This window comes from Sardina pilchardus, chromosome 7 (assembly GCF_963854185.1).
Source record: "Sardina pilchardus chromosome 7, fSarPil1.1, whole genome shotgun sequence".
Classification (NCBI taxonomy): domain Eukaryota; kingdom Metazoa; phylum Chordata; class Actinopteri; order Clupeiformes; family Clupeidae; genus Sardina; species Sardina pilchardus.
In genome coordinates, this window is record NC_085000.1 from 1523040 (window position 1) to 1544706 (window position 21667).

Genomic DNA, 21667 nt, shown 5'->3' on the forward strand with positions numbered 1-21667 from the left:
GTGGCAAGGGACCTGATGAAACCCATGAACACCGAAAGTTCAGATTGTTGACGTCGTAGTAGATTCCAGGTACATGCAAGTTGTAGGCCAAACCCCCTAAACCCTAAAACCCCATTATTTAAGATAGGGGAATAATAGAAAATGCCGGTCAGGCTGAAATCAGTCTGTGGGTTTAACTCATATTATACCCAAATCTTTAATAAAGGGCTTTAAATCATTTGATCCTTGTCAGTGTACCTGAAGTCAGCCAGCAGCCTTGCTTTTACAATGGAATATGTTGGTAAATGAATTCACCATCACGTTTTCATCAATCAGAGTCCACTGTCCCGCATGATTATGATAAAGCAAAATCTCAAGATTACTAAGTGGCTTGATGACAGATGCAAGTTGTTCGGTATTTCATGATAGAGATTTTGTAAATCAAAGTTGAAAAGGAGCTCCTTTTAAATGTCAGGTTTAGTTAACAGTTATCTTTACAATGAGATGTAGGCTAACTTTATACACTTTCAATGTGCTTGGGGCATTGCAATACTATCCAAAGACTGCAGGCCTCGGGTTAAAGAGTACAGCATGTGTAGTGCATGTGACAATATTTCCAGAGGGTGGGCTATGACCTCAAGTCATACTGGGCTGAAGTTATCACCTACATGCACTAAATGGAAAGAGTGTGTGTTCTGTGTGCTTTTTAAACTCAGTTTAACGATAGCAATTCGCGGATTAGCTCACTGTGGCATCTTCTTGATGGCCACAAACCAAGCGTGCAACATTTCACTGAAGTGGGGACGACGGAGCGGCTTAGTTAAGTTCACATTTTCCGTAGCCTAGCGATCTATTTCAAACATTATGCATGCACTGCGCATCAAGGGGGAAATGTTTCCTTCGTCGTTGTAAAGGGGCCTAGGCTACGAAGCCTCAACAGCATTTCTGTGATATTCTTAGCACAGTTGGATGCTGCAAGGATTCAATGTCACGTCCTGATTTCTTCCTTTCCATAGTCGAAAGAACTGATTAATCTGGGGCTATATGACCCAACCCACCATGAAAATATTACATCTGTCAAAACTTCAGCAGGTGTTACAACCCACCCCACCCCGATTTTGGATCCAATAAAAAATCTCGCCGCGTACATATTTTGGGACACCCGTTAACCTCACACGTCTTCAACGCCATGTAGTTCACTACTATGCCTGGAGACAGCATTTTATGTATTTCCTTTCTCTTTATCATAAATATATAAATTATGCTAATTACGAACATTGCATATTAACCAAAAACTCATTTCCTCTTAGCAGTTCGTCTAACAATGCGATAAAAACACCAACCGCTGTAAATGCCTTCCCTTTGTAACTTACCTTTAGAATGTCGGTTAATATAGTAGATTCTCCTCTTTCGGGCAGCTTTGGAACAGTTTGATGTAGACACACATAATTAAAAATTCATCTCACAGCTTCCAGACAGGCGCTATGGCTGCACACAAAAGAGGTATTTGCATTGATAAGGAGGGTCGCAGCGCGAAGAACCTCCTTTCCTTAATATTTAATCACGATCTTCGTCAACTCTTGTTCAGGTGAAATCTAAACACCTGAAGACAAAGCATAGAGTCGATATCTGCAAAAAAGTCCCGCAAAATTAATACAATTTTGGCATTTTACACTACGTCATGAACATAATTTATGCAGGCCAAGGCTTGTGTTGAAAAAATGTTACTGGCTTGACTTAAGGGGAAAATATGGCGGCCTTAAAGTGACAGTGAACATTTTACAAACATGCGCAAAGATATCGCGACGGCTGTGTTGTTTCAGCGTGCGTGTCTAATTTTTTTTAATTTGAGTGCTGTGTGTAGTCACAGTCTCTTCCAGTTTAGCGAAAGAAAATAGGGAATTAATTGCTGGAGAAAAAATAAACACATGAGAGGATTTTAATGCTTAAACAATTTAACTGTAAAGTAGACAAAATTATTGTTTTTGTAGTCAAATTTTGAGCAAGATGTAGCAATTAAGGCCACATAGGGATGGTGCTGGAACTGTATTGATGCAATCCATTTTGTACAATAAAATAAAATAAAAATAAAAACTAGAGTTAAACGGCCAAACTACCAAATCCAGGATATATATCTATCTATCTGCCTATCTTTCTTTCAATCTAGTTTATTTATTGGGTTGTCCTGGTAGGTAATCTGATATAGCATAGCCCACGTCTTTGATGGTAATTTTGAGTTTTGCAATTTTGATTTCAAAGACGGATAAAGGTATTGCATTCACCACAGTGCATATGAAACATAACGCCCTTTTATGCACACATGCTTAGTGGTCTATGTCTTTTCCTGTTTTCCTGTGTGTTGTTGCCAGCTGGCAAACATTGGCATTTGCATGCATTAGCAACATATTGCCATGGAGCTCAAAGGGAGAGCTGGGATTGCTGAATAGCTGAATCTTTAATTATTTCCATCTAGCCCTGGTGCACAGTCAAAAGAGAAGCCCGGTTTCATTGAGTAGCATCTGTAATTACTGCATCATATCCAAGCTGGGCTGTAGGCTTTCATTTTGGTATGCTCCATGAGAAACTGCTGTAAAGCAAAAATAAATCGTAATAAATATTCATTAAATAAACAATACATTCATTGCATCGTGATAATGCAATACTGTAATGCACCATTATATTAACTGAATTACCAGGTATTCAAAATCCCAAGGAAACATGATAAATATGTCATTGCATAACATGCTGTATATCAGGGGTGCCAAACTCATATTAGGCAGTGGGCCAGATTTAAATAAAGGAAGGAGTTACCGAGTGCTCTGATTGTCTTATATCCATGTAAGGGGTGCACTGGGAGTTATTCCTAATGTTTAACAGATTTCTTGGAATGAGACTTTGTGGGGTCGTCATTGTCATGGTCATTATCATATTCCGGCATGGATCTCAAACTGTTGTTTGATGATATGCCCCTTTATCCACTTAGCCTATGAGCATGTACAAATCATGATGTAGGCCTAGTTGTCATACTGCTCTTTCTCTCTTGAAATACCTATACCCTCGTGTTTTTTGGCCTCCTCCTTGGTTTGTAGTGCCAGGTTCAATTTGTCATATCAAAGAGATTGTGATTCCCTTGATCATTAATTTCATTCCCTTCTACCCAAAACATCTGGGGCCCATATGAAACCTGCTGGTGGGCCTGATCTGGCTCCTGGGCTCCTGCCATATGATTGCAAGAGAAGGACCAAACATAGGCTATGTCCTATTTGTCTGAAGTCTTCAACAACTAGTTCAAGCCACCATATCAAGTAATAGGACAAGGAAACATTAGCAAATGCAATGGACCATGGACATTGTTCACAGATAGAATCCACCTCCTAAATAAATAGCCTTGGAATTACGACATTTAAAAATGGCTGAGGTGAGGATCCTAAATGTGGACACAAAGGCTCACATGGGCATCAAGGAAAAACACGGGAGGAAAAACACAGGAAGCCTAATCCAGTCCATGTTTCCATTTCAGTGCTCAACATTAACATTAAGCCAACTCCATGTTATTTATTTCCATTGAAATCAAAGGTTCCTATAGGCAGGATGGAGTGGAAGATCATGAGACTAGATTTATTGGGCATCATCGGGTCTCTCCTGATAATAAGTCATGTCGCTTTAACAAGGAGTTGCCGAATCAGAATGACGTAGTATAAACCAACAGTCAAAGGAGAGTACGACAACGACCATGAAAACAAGGAAGTGAAGACAGGGAACTTTGACTAGGCTGCTGTGTTTTTGTTGTCAGAAGGCCCCGAATTTACTTCAGCGATCAAGACTGCATCTGTGTCTCAAATTCTTTGTCGACATAAACCAATTCACGGAAAATGAACAACAAAGGTAATACGAATGTTTGTCAGCCTTCTCTGATCAGTGACTTTCAATCTTTCATAACAGGATATTTAACCCCGCTAGCTCGACAGTTAGCTCACTAGCTAGTTATATAACGACCATTTTCTAGCTAGCAGCTACAATTAGCCAGCTAACTACTCAGTCAAATAAATAACGCAAGCCATCATGGGATGTAAGCTTTAGTTCGATGTTACATCCTTCTATTAATCTTTTGTCTTTTGAGGGACATAACGTTATTTTATAGAAAGCATAGACTACACTCTGTGCTAAATTACTTCCGTCAATTCAAATTGTGTTTCGGCTAACGTTATGACAATGGTGTTTTTACAATCATCAAGCTAACGTTAATGTTAGCTAAAATGACTCCGCTAACCAGATAGCTGCTGAGGCTGGCAAGCTCACCCAATGACGTGATACATAAGGTGACCCCAAAACATTGCTCCCCTTGCAGCGTGCATTTCTTTGTCTGTCGGAATCTGATACTCTTAGCGGTATTTGGTCAAATCAAATCGGCAGTGATGCATGGCACAGTGTGCCTGTAAGAGCGATCTGGTCGAATGTGCGAGGTTTAGAGTATCGTTATTGATGTAGATTTTGTCCACCTCTTCCAATGCTTAACGGTAATGTACCATTGTGAGATGACCACTGACTATAGTGTCATGACACCCTGTGCTTAAGCGTTTGTAGATAGCTGTTAATGATGTCTGTTAATTGTTCTCTGCAATTGTTGGTCATAGCTCGCCTCAGTCGCCTTTGTTATGTAGAATCCTTAGGTAGAATCCTTTATGTTACGGTTTTGCCTGTAGTAATCACCATGAACCACGTTTGTGTTCACATAATTTCCGTGGTAATATATCCGCATTGCTTAGGGATGACGTGTGAACACTTTGCCATCACCGCAAGATTACTTAATTCAATTCAATTCAATTAAAAATAAACAAATAAATAAATAAAAAACCTTGTATTTGTCCCAGAGGGGCAATGTCCTCATAGAGTACATGTAAGTGACATGATACAAGATGTAACACAACATGTAAGACAGGACAAAAGAAAGAACAGGACAGGCAGGGGTGTAAAGTAAGGAGAACCCAGTCAGTGATGCTTCCCTGCTAAAAAAAAACAGGTAGAAACCAGCTGCCAGTAGCTGGTTTTAGCTGGCCTTTGCTGATATAGCTGGTTGGCCACCAGATGTACATGCTGGTGTGGTCAATGGTCCAGTGTCTCCAAGCCTGTGCAATTTAAGATTGATTTGTTGTTGCATCTCATTATCAGTGATAAATGAAATAAGAGTACATGTCTGTGATCACAGGTGAGCCTGCAGATCCAGGCCTTGAGATGGTTTTTAAATTACTGCACAACAAAAACCTATTTGCAGCAGCAGGTCGGATGCCAGTCTTAACTGCACAGTACACTGTCCTAGCATATTTAATCCTAAACCCTAATGGACCTCTACCCCCATTCTGCATGTTTGCAAATTTGAAGATGGCCCCCATGACTATGGATTTTTTGACCAAAACAAATTGTTCCTACTAAATTGATATTAAATCACTGTTTCATGATTTGACTTAATAGGATCTTATGTTTGTGTCTTAACAGGCTCATATCCTCAGCAAGCTGTGTACCCCCAGCAGAGCTCTGCCCCCATGTACCCCCAAACTATGCAGGTCCCTGCCCAGGCACCTCCTTACTCTGATGCACCCCCGGCGTACTCTGAGGTAACTTGCTAAATGTTGTGCTCCATTAGCCACATTTATTCCCCATACTGTTTACCTTCCCTTGTTCCCTCACTCCCTCACTTATACATGCAGATGTCATATTTACCCAGGGGGCAAAACCCCATTTTTTACGGAAATCAGACATGGGCTGCTGTAAAAGGTTGTAATGCAAAAATCAAATCTAGGGTGTCCCAGGATCACAACCTGGGTGTACAACCCGGTCAATAAGCTGCTGTTTGTGTGTTATCACCCTCTTTATGCCCCATAGGTAACCTAAGTGACGCGCCTCTACTGGACTATTGCTGGCTATTGGACCTAAATCGCAAAAAAAAATGAATGGGAGTCAATGGAGAGATAATACATTTTTTTTGGTCCCGTTCGAATTGTACTGTGCATTTCACATATGATGTGTGTGAATTTAAAAGATAATTTTTCACGTAAATAAAGTACTGTTATTCAATAGACTTTAAAATGTATGTTAGTTTTGTGCGAATCCGCCCAGTGGACTACATGTCTCGTCTCAAACGATGTACGTCACCACCAACATTAAACGAGCGACTTGCTAGTTAGTTAGCTGTTATGCTAGTTAGCGCCTTAGCGGTTACATCTTGCTGCCAACTATGTCACTTTACTGTAGTTTATGTACAGTCTATGGACGAATACAACTTATTTGGAGTGTTTAATGCTCTTACTCATGGTATTTTCACCGGCAAGGGGGGAAGTTCAGACTGCTGTTGCTGGTGCCGGTGGCTGTGGCTGACTGCCTGTGAAGTGGGCTAACGTCACTAACGCGACTGTTGAGTTGTAGTCGTTGGAATTAAGATATTTCACAATATTGTAATTCACTAGTTATGAAATGAAAGGCAAATGTCTTTACATGAAAATTTGTCTTGAAAATTGACAAACATCATATGTGTAATTCATGGCACAAGACGATCGGGACCAGAAAATAATTTATATTCCTCCATAGACTCTCATTCATTTTTTTTCCGATCTTAGGTCCAGTGCACCGACCGGAAGGGGCGGTCACTTCGGTTCCCTATTATAAGTCTATGGACGAATATATTATGGGGTGAATAGGGTAAACATTTTAACAAATAGATATTCCCACAAAAAATCCATAGATTTCCAAAAATCCATAGATCCATAGACTCATTGTAAGATAATACTTTTTTGTATTGCAAGTTTTCTGAAATACTTTATACATTTATCTAGATGAACCATTGAAATATGCACGAATTTGCATACATTTATAGCCTTGGGCTTGGGGGGCTTAAAGTGCACCTGTATCAACCAAACAAACTTTTGGTGAAAGGTCCGGCTATGCTGAATATAAAAATGAATGTTAACACGGGACGATTTTGGGTTACACTAACCTAAAGCTACATGGGTGTACATTGAGTATCAATGCATTACAATACAAAGCAAATACTATAGAGAGATTCATTGTCAAATGTTGTGGAAGAAGACTTGTCTCAGCACATATTAAATCATATCTACAGGGTGTAAGATCCTAGAAAATATATAGGTTAGGCACAGCCTAGGCTGTTTCTTACTGTATTTACCCATAAGGTACAGGCCAAACTTTTGATAAATTGCGTACATTTAAGTGTATGATGCCTCATTTACATATTTGTTCATGATATTTTAAAACTTGCAATACAAAAAAGTATTGCCTTAATGTAAATAATCATCTGAGGATTTTTTGTGGGGATATCTATTTGTTAAAATGTTTACCCTATTCACCCCATAATATATTCGTCCATAGACTTATAATGGGGCATAAAAAGGGCGATAACACACAAACAGCAGCTTATTGACCGGGTTGTCCACCCAGAGGGGTATTTCACAAAACCAAGATAGGGGATTTAGACAGGCTTACTGGGTTATCCTGGATGAACATAGCCTTGACTTGGTTTCACAGAAGAGATCACATATAAGTTACCATGGGAATTTATACTTGGAAGCTAGCCTGCTCCCGACCAGGCTAACAGCCAAGCTAAGTTAATTCTAATGGTAATTACATTATCTGATTGGTTCTGCTAGCTGTCAGTCAAATCAGACCTCCATGCGATTTTTTCAAAGAGCTGTATTCCATTTATAAATATATTATTTGCTACTTGTATTTACTCGCAAAACACAGCAGAATGGCTGCCTATACCATATGGGTGTCATTTAAATTATGGTGGCCTTATAATTAATAACATACTTGTTGTTTGCTTCTTTTTTGACGGACGTTTGATGAATAGCCTACTGTAGTAGTTGATTGGAAGTGGAGGGGACATATTTCAAAGGTGTTTTCAACTAATTTGGTTTAAAGATAGAATAAAGACATATATAGTCATACTTTGTGCATCTTTGCGGAGGCAAGTGCTTTCTTAATGACGTTGCGTGCCGAGACAAGGAAGCTCTCACACGTGGGTGCATACGTAAATTTGCATTCAGTTGGTCTGACACACCTACTCCCGCTATGTAACAGAAATAATCATGATTCCCCATCCAAAAAAGTAAAACTTTACCTCGTTGTTGTCTATATCAAAAGCGGTTGTTAACTTTGTGTGCAAGACGCTATTTTTTGCGTCTTTTTTATTCCAACCGTGAGTTATTTGGGGGAGAAACGAGAACGCGCACACATCCCGAATAACTTACACCTGGCTTGACATAGACGCTCCTGTTCATCCTGGATTGGCGTTAGTGAAACGAGTTTAGCAAGGATGACTAGAGAACGCTATGTCAAACCTGGCTTTATCGATTATCTTGGATGTCTTAATTCTGCTTTTGTGAAATACCCCTCAGGTTGTGATCCTGGGACATCCTAGATTTTATTTTTGCATGAAAACCTTTTACATGTCTGTAAAACCCCCTTTGCCCCCCTGGGTAATTGGTGTTCCTCTAGCAAGTTGCCATTCGATGCCATTTTTCAATATACTGTTTATTCTCCCTCCCCTCACACATACAGATGTAACACGCTAATATTTGTGCTCCATTAGCCTGTTGCACACATTTTAACTCTCATTTGTGCCCTCACACACACATGCAGAGGCAATATGCTGAGTTTTATGCTCCAGTTGCCAGCTCCATTTTTCACCATACTCTCCCTACTCTCCCTCCCCTCTCTCGCCTCTTAACAGATCTACCAACCCAGGTACATGCATGCACCCCCTAATCCTGGTCAGATGGCGCAGATGTCCTCTGCCTACCCAGGCACTCAGATGTTCATGCCCCTGCCACAGACGATGCCGGTGGGGACTATGGGCCCTAATGTCCCGATGGCCTACTATCCAATGGGGGCTGTGTACCCCCCTGGCTCCACAGTCCTGGTAGAGGGGGGCTTCGATGCAGGAGCTAGATTTGGAACCGGCAGCAATCCTGCCCTCCCTGTAAGTAGACAGAAATATTTGTCTTTTTAAAGTAAAAACTTTAAAAACTTTAAAATATTTTCATGTTGTACATTTGACAAGTATTTATTTACAGGGTTCCAAGTCAGATGGAAAATTCCATGACTTTTCTCTGACAAAAAAACTGAATTCCCCTGACCTGAATGGTACCATATACCGACCAACAATTTCAGAGTAGCTGTGTAGCATTCAATAATTTTTCAGATGAATAAATGAACATTGAATAAGCAAAGTTGGGCTAATCACAACCACTCAAGCACGCAGTAAAGCTAATACGGAGATACATTCTGTGTGGATTTGTATTTTGACAAGTCTATTTTACACTGCTATAACAAAATTCCTTGACAAAATCCTATGATTTTGCCTCAAAAGTGACAATTCCCAGACTTTGAATGTCTGTAATAGACTATATCAAATGTACATAATATTCCAGAAATTTCATGACCGTTCAGAACCATATATTAATGTGGTTCTGGGGAGTTAAACAGTGCGGACTTCTCAGCTACAGTGGGTATAGTAAGTAAATGTATGCACACCCATGCTAAAGTTGACTAAAAAGAGGAATATAAAATCATCTTTTGAGAATTGTTTGATCAAACAGGCTAATAGGCTAACTGGAAAAAGCACTATGCCAATCTCTAGCTATGGTGAAGGGTATGTGATGACGTGGGGCTATTTTAATTCCAAAGGCCAAGGGAACTTTATCAGGATGCATAATATCCTGGATCCATGAAATAGCTGGCCTTTAAAAATAAAAACATATAAAAAATCCTCCTGCTCCTATGGGAATTTAACATAGGGGTCAAATACTTATGCAACCTGTATTTAAGGAAGAACATTTATCTATTTACGATACATTCTTCAATCACAAAGAAAATTAGTGTCCTTAGCGGTTTGATTTTTACTCATTTTTTGAATTAAGGCATTACAATCAATTCTCAAAAGATGATTTTATATTCCTCTTTTTAGTCAACTTTAGCATGGGTGTGCATACTTACTATACCCACTGTATCCGCTCCGATTTTGTGATTTTAAAAATAAAATAAAATAAATTCACATTCTTAACTCCTGACTGTAAATCAGATGTTATAATCAATCACAGCCAATCAGCACAGTAGTCCAGGACTACAGAAGGGAGGGGTGTAATTTGATGGGCTGTTGAGCACAAATATCAGCAACAGCTATATTTGCAGACTGTATATTCTGAATGGAAAAATTCAAGGAGGCTGCATTATCTCTAGGGATTGAGTGAGTCAGAATGGTTAATCTTTAGATATGATGACTAACCGTGATATCTGGGTAGGAAGTCGCATATCTTCTGTCTAGGTTTCGCCTGGGTGGAAGTGGCGTCCTATGAAGTAGATAAGCCAGCAGACCACTTCTCTTCACAGGTGTGAGTTCTTGCTGCAGATAACGTTTCCTGTTCACCAGCCGTAACAGTGCGATATCGATATCAATACATCCTGTAATGTGGTTAACAGCACGTTACACTGTGAATGTAGTTCATCGTACTATTAATGCTGCCACTGCTGATGCATTTATCAACTGGAATTTGAACATAGTTCAACTGTGTTAAATCATTTGCTAAGATGATTATTGCTATTGCTACCTGCCAGCAATTTTTCTGTATGCGTCACACATCAAGTGGAAAGACTCGTGTGTCTTAGCAAGGCATGCAAACATCTGTAATGTAATTTAGATTAGATTAGATTGAACTTTGTCATGGTCCAGAGTACAAGTACAGAACCAATGAGATGCAGTTAGAATTTAACCAGAAATGCGAACAGTTAAGTACAGACAGTGCCGTTATATCCACGCTATAGGCATCACGTTTTCAGGTTGTCTTGCACGTCTGTCCGTCCCGATCTAGTGAATGTGATCTCTAAAGCAGTGGTTCTTAACTGGTTTGGCCAAGGGACCCACAATTCCCTATGGCTACTAAGTCGCGACCCACTTTTTAAAATATATAAAGAACATATTTTATTTCTCAAAATATATTACAATCGACAAAATACAAACATTTAGATTTACAAAACAAACATTTCAACATTTAGATCCATTTAGATTTGACATCACACTGTAACTGGATGTGAACACAGCATAACGCGAGGGGCCTATAGGCCAGGTTTACAATGAAAAGACCAGAGAACAATGTGCAAATTAGACCTATATGCGTTTTAGAAGCATTAATGAGAGAACTGGAGATGTTTTTTAGATCTGATCAGAGACTCCAGCCCCGTTCTCACATTCGCTGGTATCTTGATAAACAGAGACTTTTCCCTTCGTTTGTGCCTTCCGTGTAGCCTACACACAAACGGCGGTTTCGCCTCTGAATTTTTTCTGAAAACTCCGACAAAAGTGGAGATTCGTGGACTCGTTTCGCGTATGAATGTGAACTGAGAAAAACTAAGTAGGCTACTTGCATCTGCGCAAAAAAGTGTGGCCAATGTTTACTTTTTCATTTGGCTTTGGTGATCATGGATGCATTCCGAGTAACAGTTGCAGAATATAATCTAATGTTGGTGCCAACCCTTTTCGTTTTTTTGCATTTGCAAATACAGTTGAAATGAAACAAGGAAGTGATTCGTTGATGTTATTGATATTTTCGAGATTCTGATTAGCTAACGTCGGCTCAAACTTCTCGTTACACCACTAAGATTTGGCATGCTCTTGGCGGCATGAACACTGGTGTCAACGAAAACTTTTCTGAAAACTGACAAGTGTGCACGATGTTAAATGTTAAAATGTTGAAAACGGAGGGGAGGAAATATTCGTTTATCAACTTGTAGCCTAGTCCATGGTAGCATATCTCCGTGGCTGGTGTCAACCTTAAGTGGTTTCATGAAAAAATATACATAGCCTATTTTACAATCCCTTCGCGACCCACCCAGGACACCTCCGCGACCCACTTTTGGGTCGCGACCCACCAGTTAAGAAACACTGCTCTAAAGAACGCCTCAATGCACATGCTTTAGATTTGGTACGAATAGTCAATTTGATGAACTGACTATTTTTACTCTATTAAAGGTCAAAGGGGGAGGGGTGAAGATGAATGGGGAAATCACTGCACCATCAATATAATTAGTAATAGACCCTTATGTCCTGGCCAAACTCCACACAGTTTACAGTCTCAAACACTTTAGTGTGAATGTAAATGGTCTGGTAATGTCACATATGTATAATGTCATGCAATGAGAAAGGAAAGCAGGGGGATGTGATGGGGTCAAATTGTATTTTGTATGCCAAGTTGTGTTGTAGTTGTTGGATCATGCTCCCACCAAAATGCTCCATAAGCATTTTTGGCATAAACCACCTGATGGTCGTACAGTCTTTCTAGGCATGATTTTCTCTGGACTGATTTGTTAATTTCATCTTTCTCCCCCACCCACACACAGCCACCTCCTCCTGGATGCCCAGCGAACGCTGCCCAGCTTGCTGCCATGCAGGGCGCTAACGTGATGATGACACAGCGCAAGAACAACTTCTTCATGGGTGGCTCCAATGGGGGCTACACCATCTGGTAACAGTGGGCTCTACCCCAGGCCTGTTCCTCTCTGTCACCCTAAAGCCCCCTTCTCTCTCTCACTCTCTTGCTCTCTCTCTCTCTCTCTCTCTCTCTCTCTCTCTCTCTGCATTCCTTCTTTGCTTCCTTCGGGGCTGCTTGGCCATGCCACAATACTGATATCACCTAACGGAATGTAATATTTTAGAGCCCTTAGTCAAGGTACAGTACTCCACTGCAGATTGAGAGCACAAATGGCTCAGACTACTGGTAGGTTGACCATACCCTGGACCATCCTGTAAGGCTAATAGACTGAGCATGAAGCTGGTTAGAACGGCAACTCGACTGGCCAATGGCTAATGAACCATTTTGGTGGGAGTATGATCATACCTTTTGCCTTTGGGCAAATAGTAAGACCATTATGTTGTCACGTTAATACTTACTTTTACGCGTATAGAGTTTACACACAGACTGATTTACATTGTCTGTTTTTATCATCCATTGTAAAACCATTGTGCAATGCTTTAGATTTACAGGTGATATCTCTTTTCTGGTATTTGAAGGCCTTTTTGTTTACCATGGACACCAGGTATCATTTTTTGGGGGTAACTTTGTTATATGAAACACTCTAGCAGAATGTCTTCCTCTCGTAAGGTGCTCTGATTTGGCCACAGCACTAGTAGACTTAAAATGTTTTGTCTTTTTGACCGATGTTGTGTATATATTTGGTAATCGCAACATCTTTCTATTATTGATCAGGATTAGGATGTCATGAAGTAAAGAAATATAAGGATGGATGCTATTAGATCCATAGAGCATCTATTCGGAAGCAGAAAGTATGAGAACGATGACCTCAAAATCAGATTTCAAGGACTTAATTTGTTTACAGAGTGAAATCATAGTGGAATACTGTACCTTCAGGGCGAGCTTAGATGAACTATAATCAGGTGCCAAAGTCTACGAGCACCATTAAAATATAAGCAAAGAAATTTACAGATGAATGCAGAACCCAATGCAGTTGCAAAATGTTTTTTTTATTATTATTCTTTTTTATTTTTTTGTTTTTCTTTTTGTGGAGAGGTTGGTTGGCTTCGTAACACGTCTGCTGTTGTTCTAGTCCCCTTCCCCTCTATTCATGCCCCTCGTCGGATACCCAGAGCTGTACATACTGCAGAATTTGAGTTAGCTGAGTAAAGATGTTAGGTCTCCCAATTGAGTCCCTGTTCATTCCGCCCACTTAGGATGGGCTTAGTCATCATAGTCCTGATACCATGGTCAAGGTTTCATCAGATTTCTTGTTCTGTTTAATTTTGTTTAATTTGTTTTAGACATTTTCTTTCCCGTTTTTCAACCTTTGGCACATCAAGAGCAAGGTTTTTATTTTCTTCTTAGTGAAATTCCTTTGATGTATAACCAAGGAGCAGGTTGTACCAAAGATCTGGACTAGAGTGCACTAAAAGCTTTTGCTGTGACTTGAAAGTCATCTTTCATAATAATTCTGCACATAAGGTAAAATTTAAAAAGAATAACGAAAAACATATCAAATTTAGTGAATGGTGATTGTTTTGCAGGCATACCGTGTCTGTAGAGGCTCACCACTGCTGTGACTTGTCTTTTGTAGTGGGGTGCGTGAAAAACGTATTTCTAGTGTAATTGCATCTTGGTGGTTCTGCATGCTTTTTGCACTTTTCTTCAAATACAGTTTTTTTTGTTTGTTTTTAATAAAGGATTTATCATTGTTAAATTTTTTAGGAATACTACAAATATTAATTTATGTGCACTGTCAACCAACTCTGAAATGTTAGATTTTGCAACTTGTTTTTTGTACAAATGCTTTATAAGTGCAAATACAATGTAAGTCATGCACCTCCCTGTGTGGATGATTTTACAAAGCAGTTTCATTAAAAATGTACCTTCGTTCTATGGAGGCGAATGTCTCATGGTGTATAAGGGCTAACACTTAACAAATGTAGATTCACACCTTTGGTTCTACATGAGGGACTAAATGGGGATATAAAATTAACATAGGCTTAGAAGTGATACTAAGGGGTGTACCGTAATTTCCCAACTATGAGCCACGGCTTATACATTGATTTTGCTAAATTTCTTCAGCTATGAGGTTAATACACAGGGACAGTTAATATGGTATTAATATGGTTGTTTCTTTTAACTTGCGTAAAACACTGTCCTGCGGCTTATACACAATGTGGCTAATACACCGGAAATTACTGTATTCTGTGTATGCGGTCATCCACTTCAAGTTGTTTTTATGTGTTTGGTCGAGCCCTGAAGCCAAGTCTTTAGGTCAAACTAAAGTCTTGCTTAAATATGAAAAGCACCCATTATTTCAGTTTGAGATCAGTAAGAACATGTCAGCCTTTCTCTGAAGTGGAAGCAGCATACATTAGTTCAGCGGTTAGTTTTACTAAACTAAATATTTGTTGTTTTTTCAGCATTTGTTATTACAACAATTATTCATAGAGAATCATGCTTAAAGAGGACATAGAATGGATGAATTGAGTATTGCACTGTGTTCTCTGATGTTAAAATAAAATATATTGAACTTCGATTTAAAAAAAATAAACTCAATTGCAATTTTACAAGACTAATTAAAATCATATATTTAGGCTGGGTATTGAAATGGTCCGTTTGACTAAATGGCGCCCTCTTTGGCAGCCCCAATTGAACTTCAGAGGCTTTGCGATGTCTGACATCACAAGCAGGCTCGTTTCTAACTTGCCCATTTTTTTGTGTCTATTTCTAAGTTCAAGATTTTCACATGAAGGAGGGCACAACCATGCCTCATGTTCATGATAGCTTTTTGTTTATGCACAACCTCTCATAATTCATGAAAACAAAGAAAAAAAATATTTCCATTCTATGTCACCTTTGAACAATGAAGATTGAAGGGCATCCACAACAACCTTTGAAGATTGTAGGGCATCCACAACAACCAATTTCCTGAGTATATATATATGGGTTACTTTGGACTAGATTGTCCCTAGTGTGTTAAATAAACCAAGACTGCCTGTGCTGATGACGAGGAGAAACCTAACTTTAATCAAGTGCAGTCTTGTTTGTCTCAACAGTCTGAGACACTGCTCACAAATAATGCTAATGGGAAGACCTCTGTAGGGCCAACATTTTGATGGCAACATTTTATGATGAAAATTGAACGAATGCCTGTAACCTTGTTCAAGTGTGACACACAGTGACCGCATTAACAGCTTTTTGCATGTAATATAGATAAGCAAAATGTTAAAAGCACTTACACTAGTGTACTGATGTGATATCTATTCACAGAGTCCTCTATTACAGAGGATCATTTATTCACTGAACATCAACTACAAAAGTTATGAGCTTTCTGGACTTTAGCCAGTGCTTCTTACTTTACATGTTTCTTTATAAAATAGTCACAAGTGCTCTATGCAACTTTAGTTTAGTGGCGTCCATTTGGCTCTCCATATTGAATATGAAATCCTACTCTGTAGCAGTGGCAGATCACACTGGCACATATTGCCAATGGTACACACATTTTTGGAAAGGTGACATATATATGAAGTAACAATGACTTACACATGTAAATACTAAAATGGTTACTACCGCACTGTCCAATCCTTTGTTTTGTTGTCTTAAGTAATCAAGGGCGTTTGCAATTCAGATGTCTATGTTTGCTGTTGCTTATTGCTTATTATTAGTCAATTTGGAAGTAAACTTTGTATCACTGGGTATCCGACACGATAGTTGTGAAAGTTCTTGCCCCAAGTTCAACTTAAAACAGATAAGTTTACTTGGCTATAGAGGTAGTATTATTTACATTTCCAAGCATTAAAACTTGCCATTTAGCTTCATGTCTTACATTTTGAAGTGGTCACCTCTGCATGGCATATCCATAGTGAATGCATAGCTGACTTGACGCAGAAAGTCTGGGGCACAGCTTTCAGAACTACTCATTAGATACCAACAGTTATTTTAATGTCTCTTGTCCTTTGTATCTCTTTAGTTTTGTTTTATGGCAGGATCGCTGGCTACTTGGCCAATACTTTATGTTGCTGATGTGCTTCTCAAAGCAGCTTTTAACGTAACTGTTGCTATGTTGACTTATCCTCAGCAAATTGGTCCTTGTTTTTAGAAGTAGCCTAGGGATCATGCCAACCAAGAGTGAAATAAATGTGAGCAATCCAAGGCCAGAATCTGATTTGAAAATCTGAAGCTAGAAATTCCATTGAATTGCTATAATAATTAGCTGCAAAACTACCTAGGTAAATTCTGGTTTTCGTGAGATGATCAAAGGATCTATTCTGTTCTGGTATTTAATTTTTCCTGTTGTCCTTTTGCCTTTTTTAGTGTTTTTTCCCCTGGATTGATCTATGTATAAGTAGTAAGTTGGTCAGAGGACACATGAAACACTTCATGCTTGGTTTTGAGAAAAAGTGAAGCGATATCTGCATTGGAACTGTGGTGCACTTAACTCTTTTATACTAAAAATACAATTAAAATTTAGAATAAATTATATTTTGGACAATTGAATTCCACCTGTTTTGTAATTTGTAAAAGGCATATCACTCGGATGCTCATGCACTGTTGAGAAATGCAACACAACATAGGGGTCTATCGATGGAGCAGGACCATGAAGGAGGCTTCATACAAAAATGTCTGAATGAACTTCATATTTACTGTCTCACACAAGTGTTAACATCAATAAACAGACACATGTAAGTGAATATACAAGGCAGAAGAGGAAAAAACGTAACATGTACATTTCTATTCTCACTGCATCTGTAGATTATCCATATATAATGTCAGTTTAGGTTTCTGTTCCATTCAACTCCAAGGTCTTTCTAGTCTGTAGTGTAAAATAGAAATACCATTTTCAGACAGCTAATGCCATCTAAACCGACTGGTCCAGTAAATATGCTATCATAATAGCCATTTGGAGTATAGTGGAGAGAAGAGTAAAAAAAATACTGACAGGCTTTGTGTAAAGCTGGTCATTTAACCATCAATCAATGAAAGAAAATTCCACAAGCTAATAAATATTGACCACGAGAGTGTAAGCACACATCTGTACTTACTATAAAGAAAACAAATTAAAAAAAAAAAAAAAAACCTGGTATCATTTTTTCCTTCTCATGTAGGACTTAGTCATTCTTCATTAAAACATACAAAAATAAGTGGAACATCATTTGTTTTTATACAAACAGATGACAATGCAAAAGCCTGGAGTGCAAACGGTGAGCAATGCAATTACCTGACTTAAGTTTTCCTTTGGCATCTTAAAAGCATCAGTGCTTTTGCCCAATACTACTCTACCATTCCCTGTAGCTTCATCAACTCCAAGACCCCACCTTTTGTTAAAGCACCAAATGACATACTGCGTAGAACAAACAGACACAATGTGAATTTAGCTAGATCTTCCATAGCAGCCCCAGTCACCATATTCTTCCTTCAACCAAACAAAATATTCATCCAGCTCTCCCCAGTCACCTCCCTGCCCTGTTGTGAGTGGGCATATTTAGTCCAGGGTTGGAACATCAGATGAAGTATTCCTTCTTTATGGGTACAGTGGTATCGTTGTACACCTGGTCGGGATCCTCTCCAGGTGCAGGCTCACCTGTTGTCCTGTAGGCACCCTTGTTGTGGCACAGATATCGGTAGAGCAGGAAGGCACCCACGACCAGGGTCAGCAGCACCAAGACCACAACAACTACAATCAAGTCGAGAAACACATGCTTTCATTTGTCATGGCAAACATTCACAGCAATTAATTGAAAGACCACACGACACACATACACACACACACGCGAGAGGTCTGGCTGGATAATGGGAAGTAACGGAAGCCGGGGTATGGCTTTACAGATCACGCAACCTACATGACCCGTTTACCAGGTTAGAGTGTCTTAAGTGCCGATTTCTCACTCCTAAGTATGTTTCAGATTATAGATTTAATGTCAGCCAGTACTATATACCATGGCATACTCCTGCCACCTGCTGGTGGCAAGAAGAATGGAGAGGGAGTCACAGAGGGCCATTTGGAAACTATTATATTATCTCTACTTGTTTACAGTAATATTGAAAATATGTTACAAGTTCATCATGACACAGAACTAAAACCCCAACACAACAACCAGGGAATCCAACAATACAGTAAACACATTTAGACAAGATGGAAGATGGGCTAGGCAGTTTACTGTGCTATAGTCCCAACATTATTCATGTACATAAATGTGTATAAAAGGTGGCCACTCATTTATTTGTGAGTATGGGATTCAATACGATACCTTTTCTGACTCATGTTAGAGCAAAAGCCTATTCAGATTCACACTTTAAAATAGAGAAACAAACATAAATTACCCCCAATGACTGCAGAATCTGGCTGGGATGGAGGTTCTGTCACTGGCTTCACAGATGTTACTGGAAACAAATGGAAACACAGCTGATACCACAAAGCAGGCTCAGATTGTGTACACTTGTCTACACTAGAGCAGTGATTCTCAAATAATTTCGGTCAATCCCCATTTTGGAGGTGGGGAATTTTCAAGCCCTACTTGACCCCATCAAACCAGCAAATGGTAATATATATTGGTCTGTTTATGACTTATGTTTGTGTGTGGCCGTTTTGTCTCCTTGTTAGAAAGGCATTATTGCTCCTGTTCCTCGTGCCCCACCGGTCATGCCTATTCCCCACTAGTGGGGCCCACTTCACACTTTGAGAATCGCTGCACTAGTGGAATCAAATTATTGAGTCTAAACTCACTCAGAATATGTGCAACACTGTGACACACTAAGCAGATTATGAGCTGTTCAGCCACAGATATTTAAAACGCCTTTGTTTGTTAACAGGGAAACTACTTTAGACATATTTAGCTATTTAATTAAATAACTAAACAAATATCAGCACTAATCATGATGTGCTTATGGCCTGTGAAAGTTTAGGGTTGGATTGAGTGGTGATTGAATCACCTTTGAACCCAATTTCATGTTCAACGACAGGTGATTGTGAGGTCAACAAGAAACCAATGCAAAACACAAGCCCACAAACCAGCATCCTGTAATAGGCCTACTTTGCTCCTAAAGTATTATAAAATGCAGTAGTTCAGCGAATAAACATCACATACCGTTCATGGGTGCAATGCTTGCCATAATGGATTTCCCTTTGATTGAGATTTACTACAAGAAAGGTTAGAGACCATACATTATTAATATCACATTTTGAAACTCCTAGTGAGGTTTGCAATCTCTCCATGATCTGAAATCAATAGTTGAAGGTAAATACATGCAGTCACTTCTTGAAGGTCATCTGGACCATCAGATAGGCAGGTAGCCTTCATTGCAGGTGCTGGCGGTAGACTACAGTATCATACTCGGTGCGCTTGACTCAGACCAGACATTCAAACTAGAGATTGTTTAATTAGACAGGACTACCTGTCATCACTAAATAATACTATTTAAATTTTAAACTATTTGTTCAAGGCCATGGCCATATAAGGTCTTACATTACCACGGATGCTCGTCAAATGTCAAAGTCGCAACATCTGTTACATTGTTCACTTCCTGAAAACAAAGTCCCGTGAATATTCTAATAAGTCTTCGCTTAAGTTTGTCGAGGCCAGCTTAATAGAAATTCGTTTTAGAGACTGATATTATATAGACCATACATTTGTAAATACCTTTACTTTGTAAAAGGTTTAACTTCAAAGGGGTTACTTGCAAAGCCAAGCAGAAGTAAAGACATAGCTGCAGACATAAAGACCTTAAAAACTAGGCTACAGTGGCTACAAACAGGCTACAACTTTTGTCTGACATCTTCCCCTACCGCCTTTAGCACACAACAAAGGGTGAAATGAAACAATGTAACGTATGTCACGGCAGCCTCGTGGATAATAACTACAGATCAGCGAAAGTAAAGTTAACTAACTAAACAGTAAGCATACTTATTGAAACTTATTAAAACCTTGAAACCAATAATCACATTAGTCCTGCAGCTATGGTAGGACATAGCCTACTACTTACGTACCAACAGTAAACGTTCAGATTCAGAAAGAGCAATCCTGCGAATGAAATCTAAATCCTAACAGGAACAGCTCGAAGAAAATAAGGAACCACGCAAACACCAGGAACTCCCGGGTCGCCACGCGAGCGTGTGCCTTTTCCTTTAGCGCTCTTGCCCTACAAATTAAACAATGGTGCTAATTCACGGAGCCAGGAGTTGAAAGCAGTCGACAGGATACCACCTTGTTAGGCGGGTAGTTCCTGACAAGCCACAGAAAGGGGTGACATCACAACTTGGAGTGTCAGCAGGACCTCGAAAATATAAAGCTAGGGTGAGGCACAACACGTGTTTGTGATCATTTATTTACTTCTATAAGCCACTTGAAGAACGCCCAGGATTACATCAGATATACTTGATTACAGTACAATTTTAATGTAACTCCTCCCAGAAGGACCTGTAAAACTTGTTTTCATTGCTTTCATGAGATTTTCAGATTTTTTTTTTCAACAAGGCTTGGAAAAAACAGATGTTACAGTTTATGCGTTTGGTGATTGCACATTGGTTAAAACATTTTAATTTGTGGATTCCTCTATGGGCAGACCTGTTGATTATAGATTGAATTCAACATATAGAATTAATCAGGAATCAGACCATCGCTAGGCCTATATCGATTTAAAAACAGTGGCTGTATTCCCTTTTCATTTTTGTTTTGATAAAAAGTTAAAAACATAGACAAGGCTGTGTTTATCTGGGCGAGCTGCATGCCAGCCATCCCATGGACGGTGCTGTTACGATCTTCTGACCCCTCCATGGAATATTGCCTGTCAAGAAACAGTATCCTGGTGAAACACTGAAATTGTTTTTAACCAGCGAAAGGTACAACTTTCTATTGTTTAAAATTATACTATTACAGTAATGGTTAAATCAGAAGACATACTTTTCTGTGTACAGTATTGGGTGTCACATCACAGTCTCCCTGTCAAGGCCAGAATCCTTGGCAGCTGCCCCCTTATATTAGAAACACACACATCTTCACCAAGCAGGAAAGGACCATGTTTCAACAGAAATCACCAGGCAACAAAATGGCTGCACTGCATGAATATCTATACAGTTTACAGATTGTCATTCATTGCCAATCAAGGAACCATATATAATATTATATCAACTTGCTTTAAACCAAAGT

The 21667-nt window shown here is 39.3% G+C and overlaps 3 protein-coding genes across 4 annotated transcripts in view; 1 reads left to right on the forward strand and 2 right to left on the reverse strand.

The window, feature by feature from the left end:
- Positions 1-1684, reverse strand: part of pou6f1 (POU class 6 homeobox 1) — a 95704-nt gene extending 94020 nt beyond the window's left edge. For both annotated transcript variants that reach the window (XM_062540268.1, XM_062540267.1), the window contains exon 1: positions 1353-1684. The gene's annotated coding sequence lies outside the window, so the exon portion shown is untranslated. The remainder of the gene's footprint in view (positions 1-1352) is intronic.
- A 2021-nt stretch (positions 1685-3705) lies between these two features.
- On the forward strand, positions 3706-14416 carry dazap2 (DAZ associated protein 2). Its single transcript, XM_062540279.1, has 4 exons — positions 3706-3864; positions 5473-5591; positions 8723-8971; positions 12385-14416. Exons 1-4 carry the CDS (start codon positions 3852-3854, stop codon positions 12511-12513), a joined length of 510 nt encoding a protein of 169 aa, XP_062396263.1. The 5' UTR covers positions 3706-3851; the 3' UTR covers positions 12514-14416.
- A 2730-nt stretch (positions 14417-17146) lies between these two features.
- bin2a (bridging integrator 2a) overlaps positions 17147-21667 on the reverse strand; it is a 28480-nt gene continuing 23959 nt past the window's right edge. Inside the window, exons 13-17 of the mRNA XM_062540276.1 lie at positions 21422-21492; positions 20509-21305; positions 19610-19661; positions 18846-18905; positions 17147-18198 (exon numbers count right to left, since the gene is read on the reverse strand). Of these exons, the coding sequence (XP_062396260.1) occupies positions 21445-21492 (48 nt within the window). The 3' untranslated portion in view covers positions 17147-18198; positions 18846-18905; positions 19610-19661; positions 20509-21305; positions 21422-21444. The remainder of the gene's footprint in view (positions 18199-18845; positions 18906-19609; positions 19662-20508; positions 21306-21421; positions 21493-21667) is intronic.

Bases quoted from the DNA above. Each gene is read 5' to 3' on its own strand.
- dazap2 (XM_062540279.1), top strand. The intron at 5,592-8,722 runs GTAACTTGCTAA...GCCTCTTAACAG, and splicing joins CACCCCCGGCGTACTCTGAG to ATCTACCAACCCAGGTACAT. The intron at 8,972-12,384 runs GTAAGTAGACAG...ACCCACACACAG, and splicing joins GCAGCAATCCTGCCCTCCCT to CCACCTCCTCCTGGATGCCC.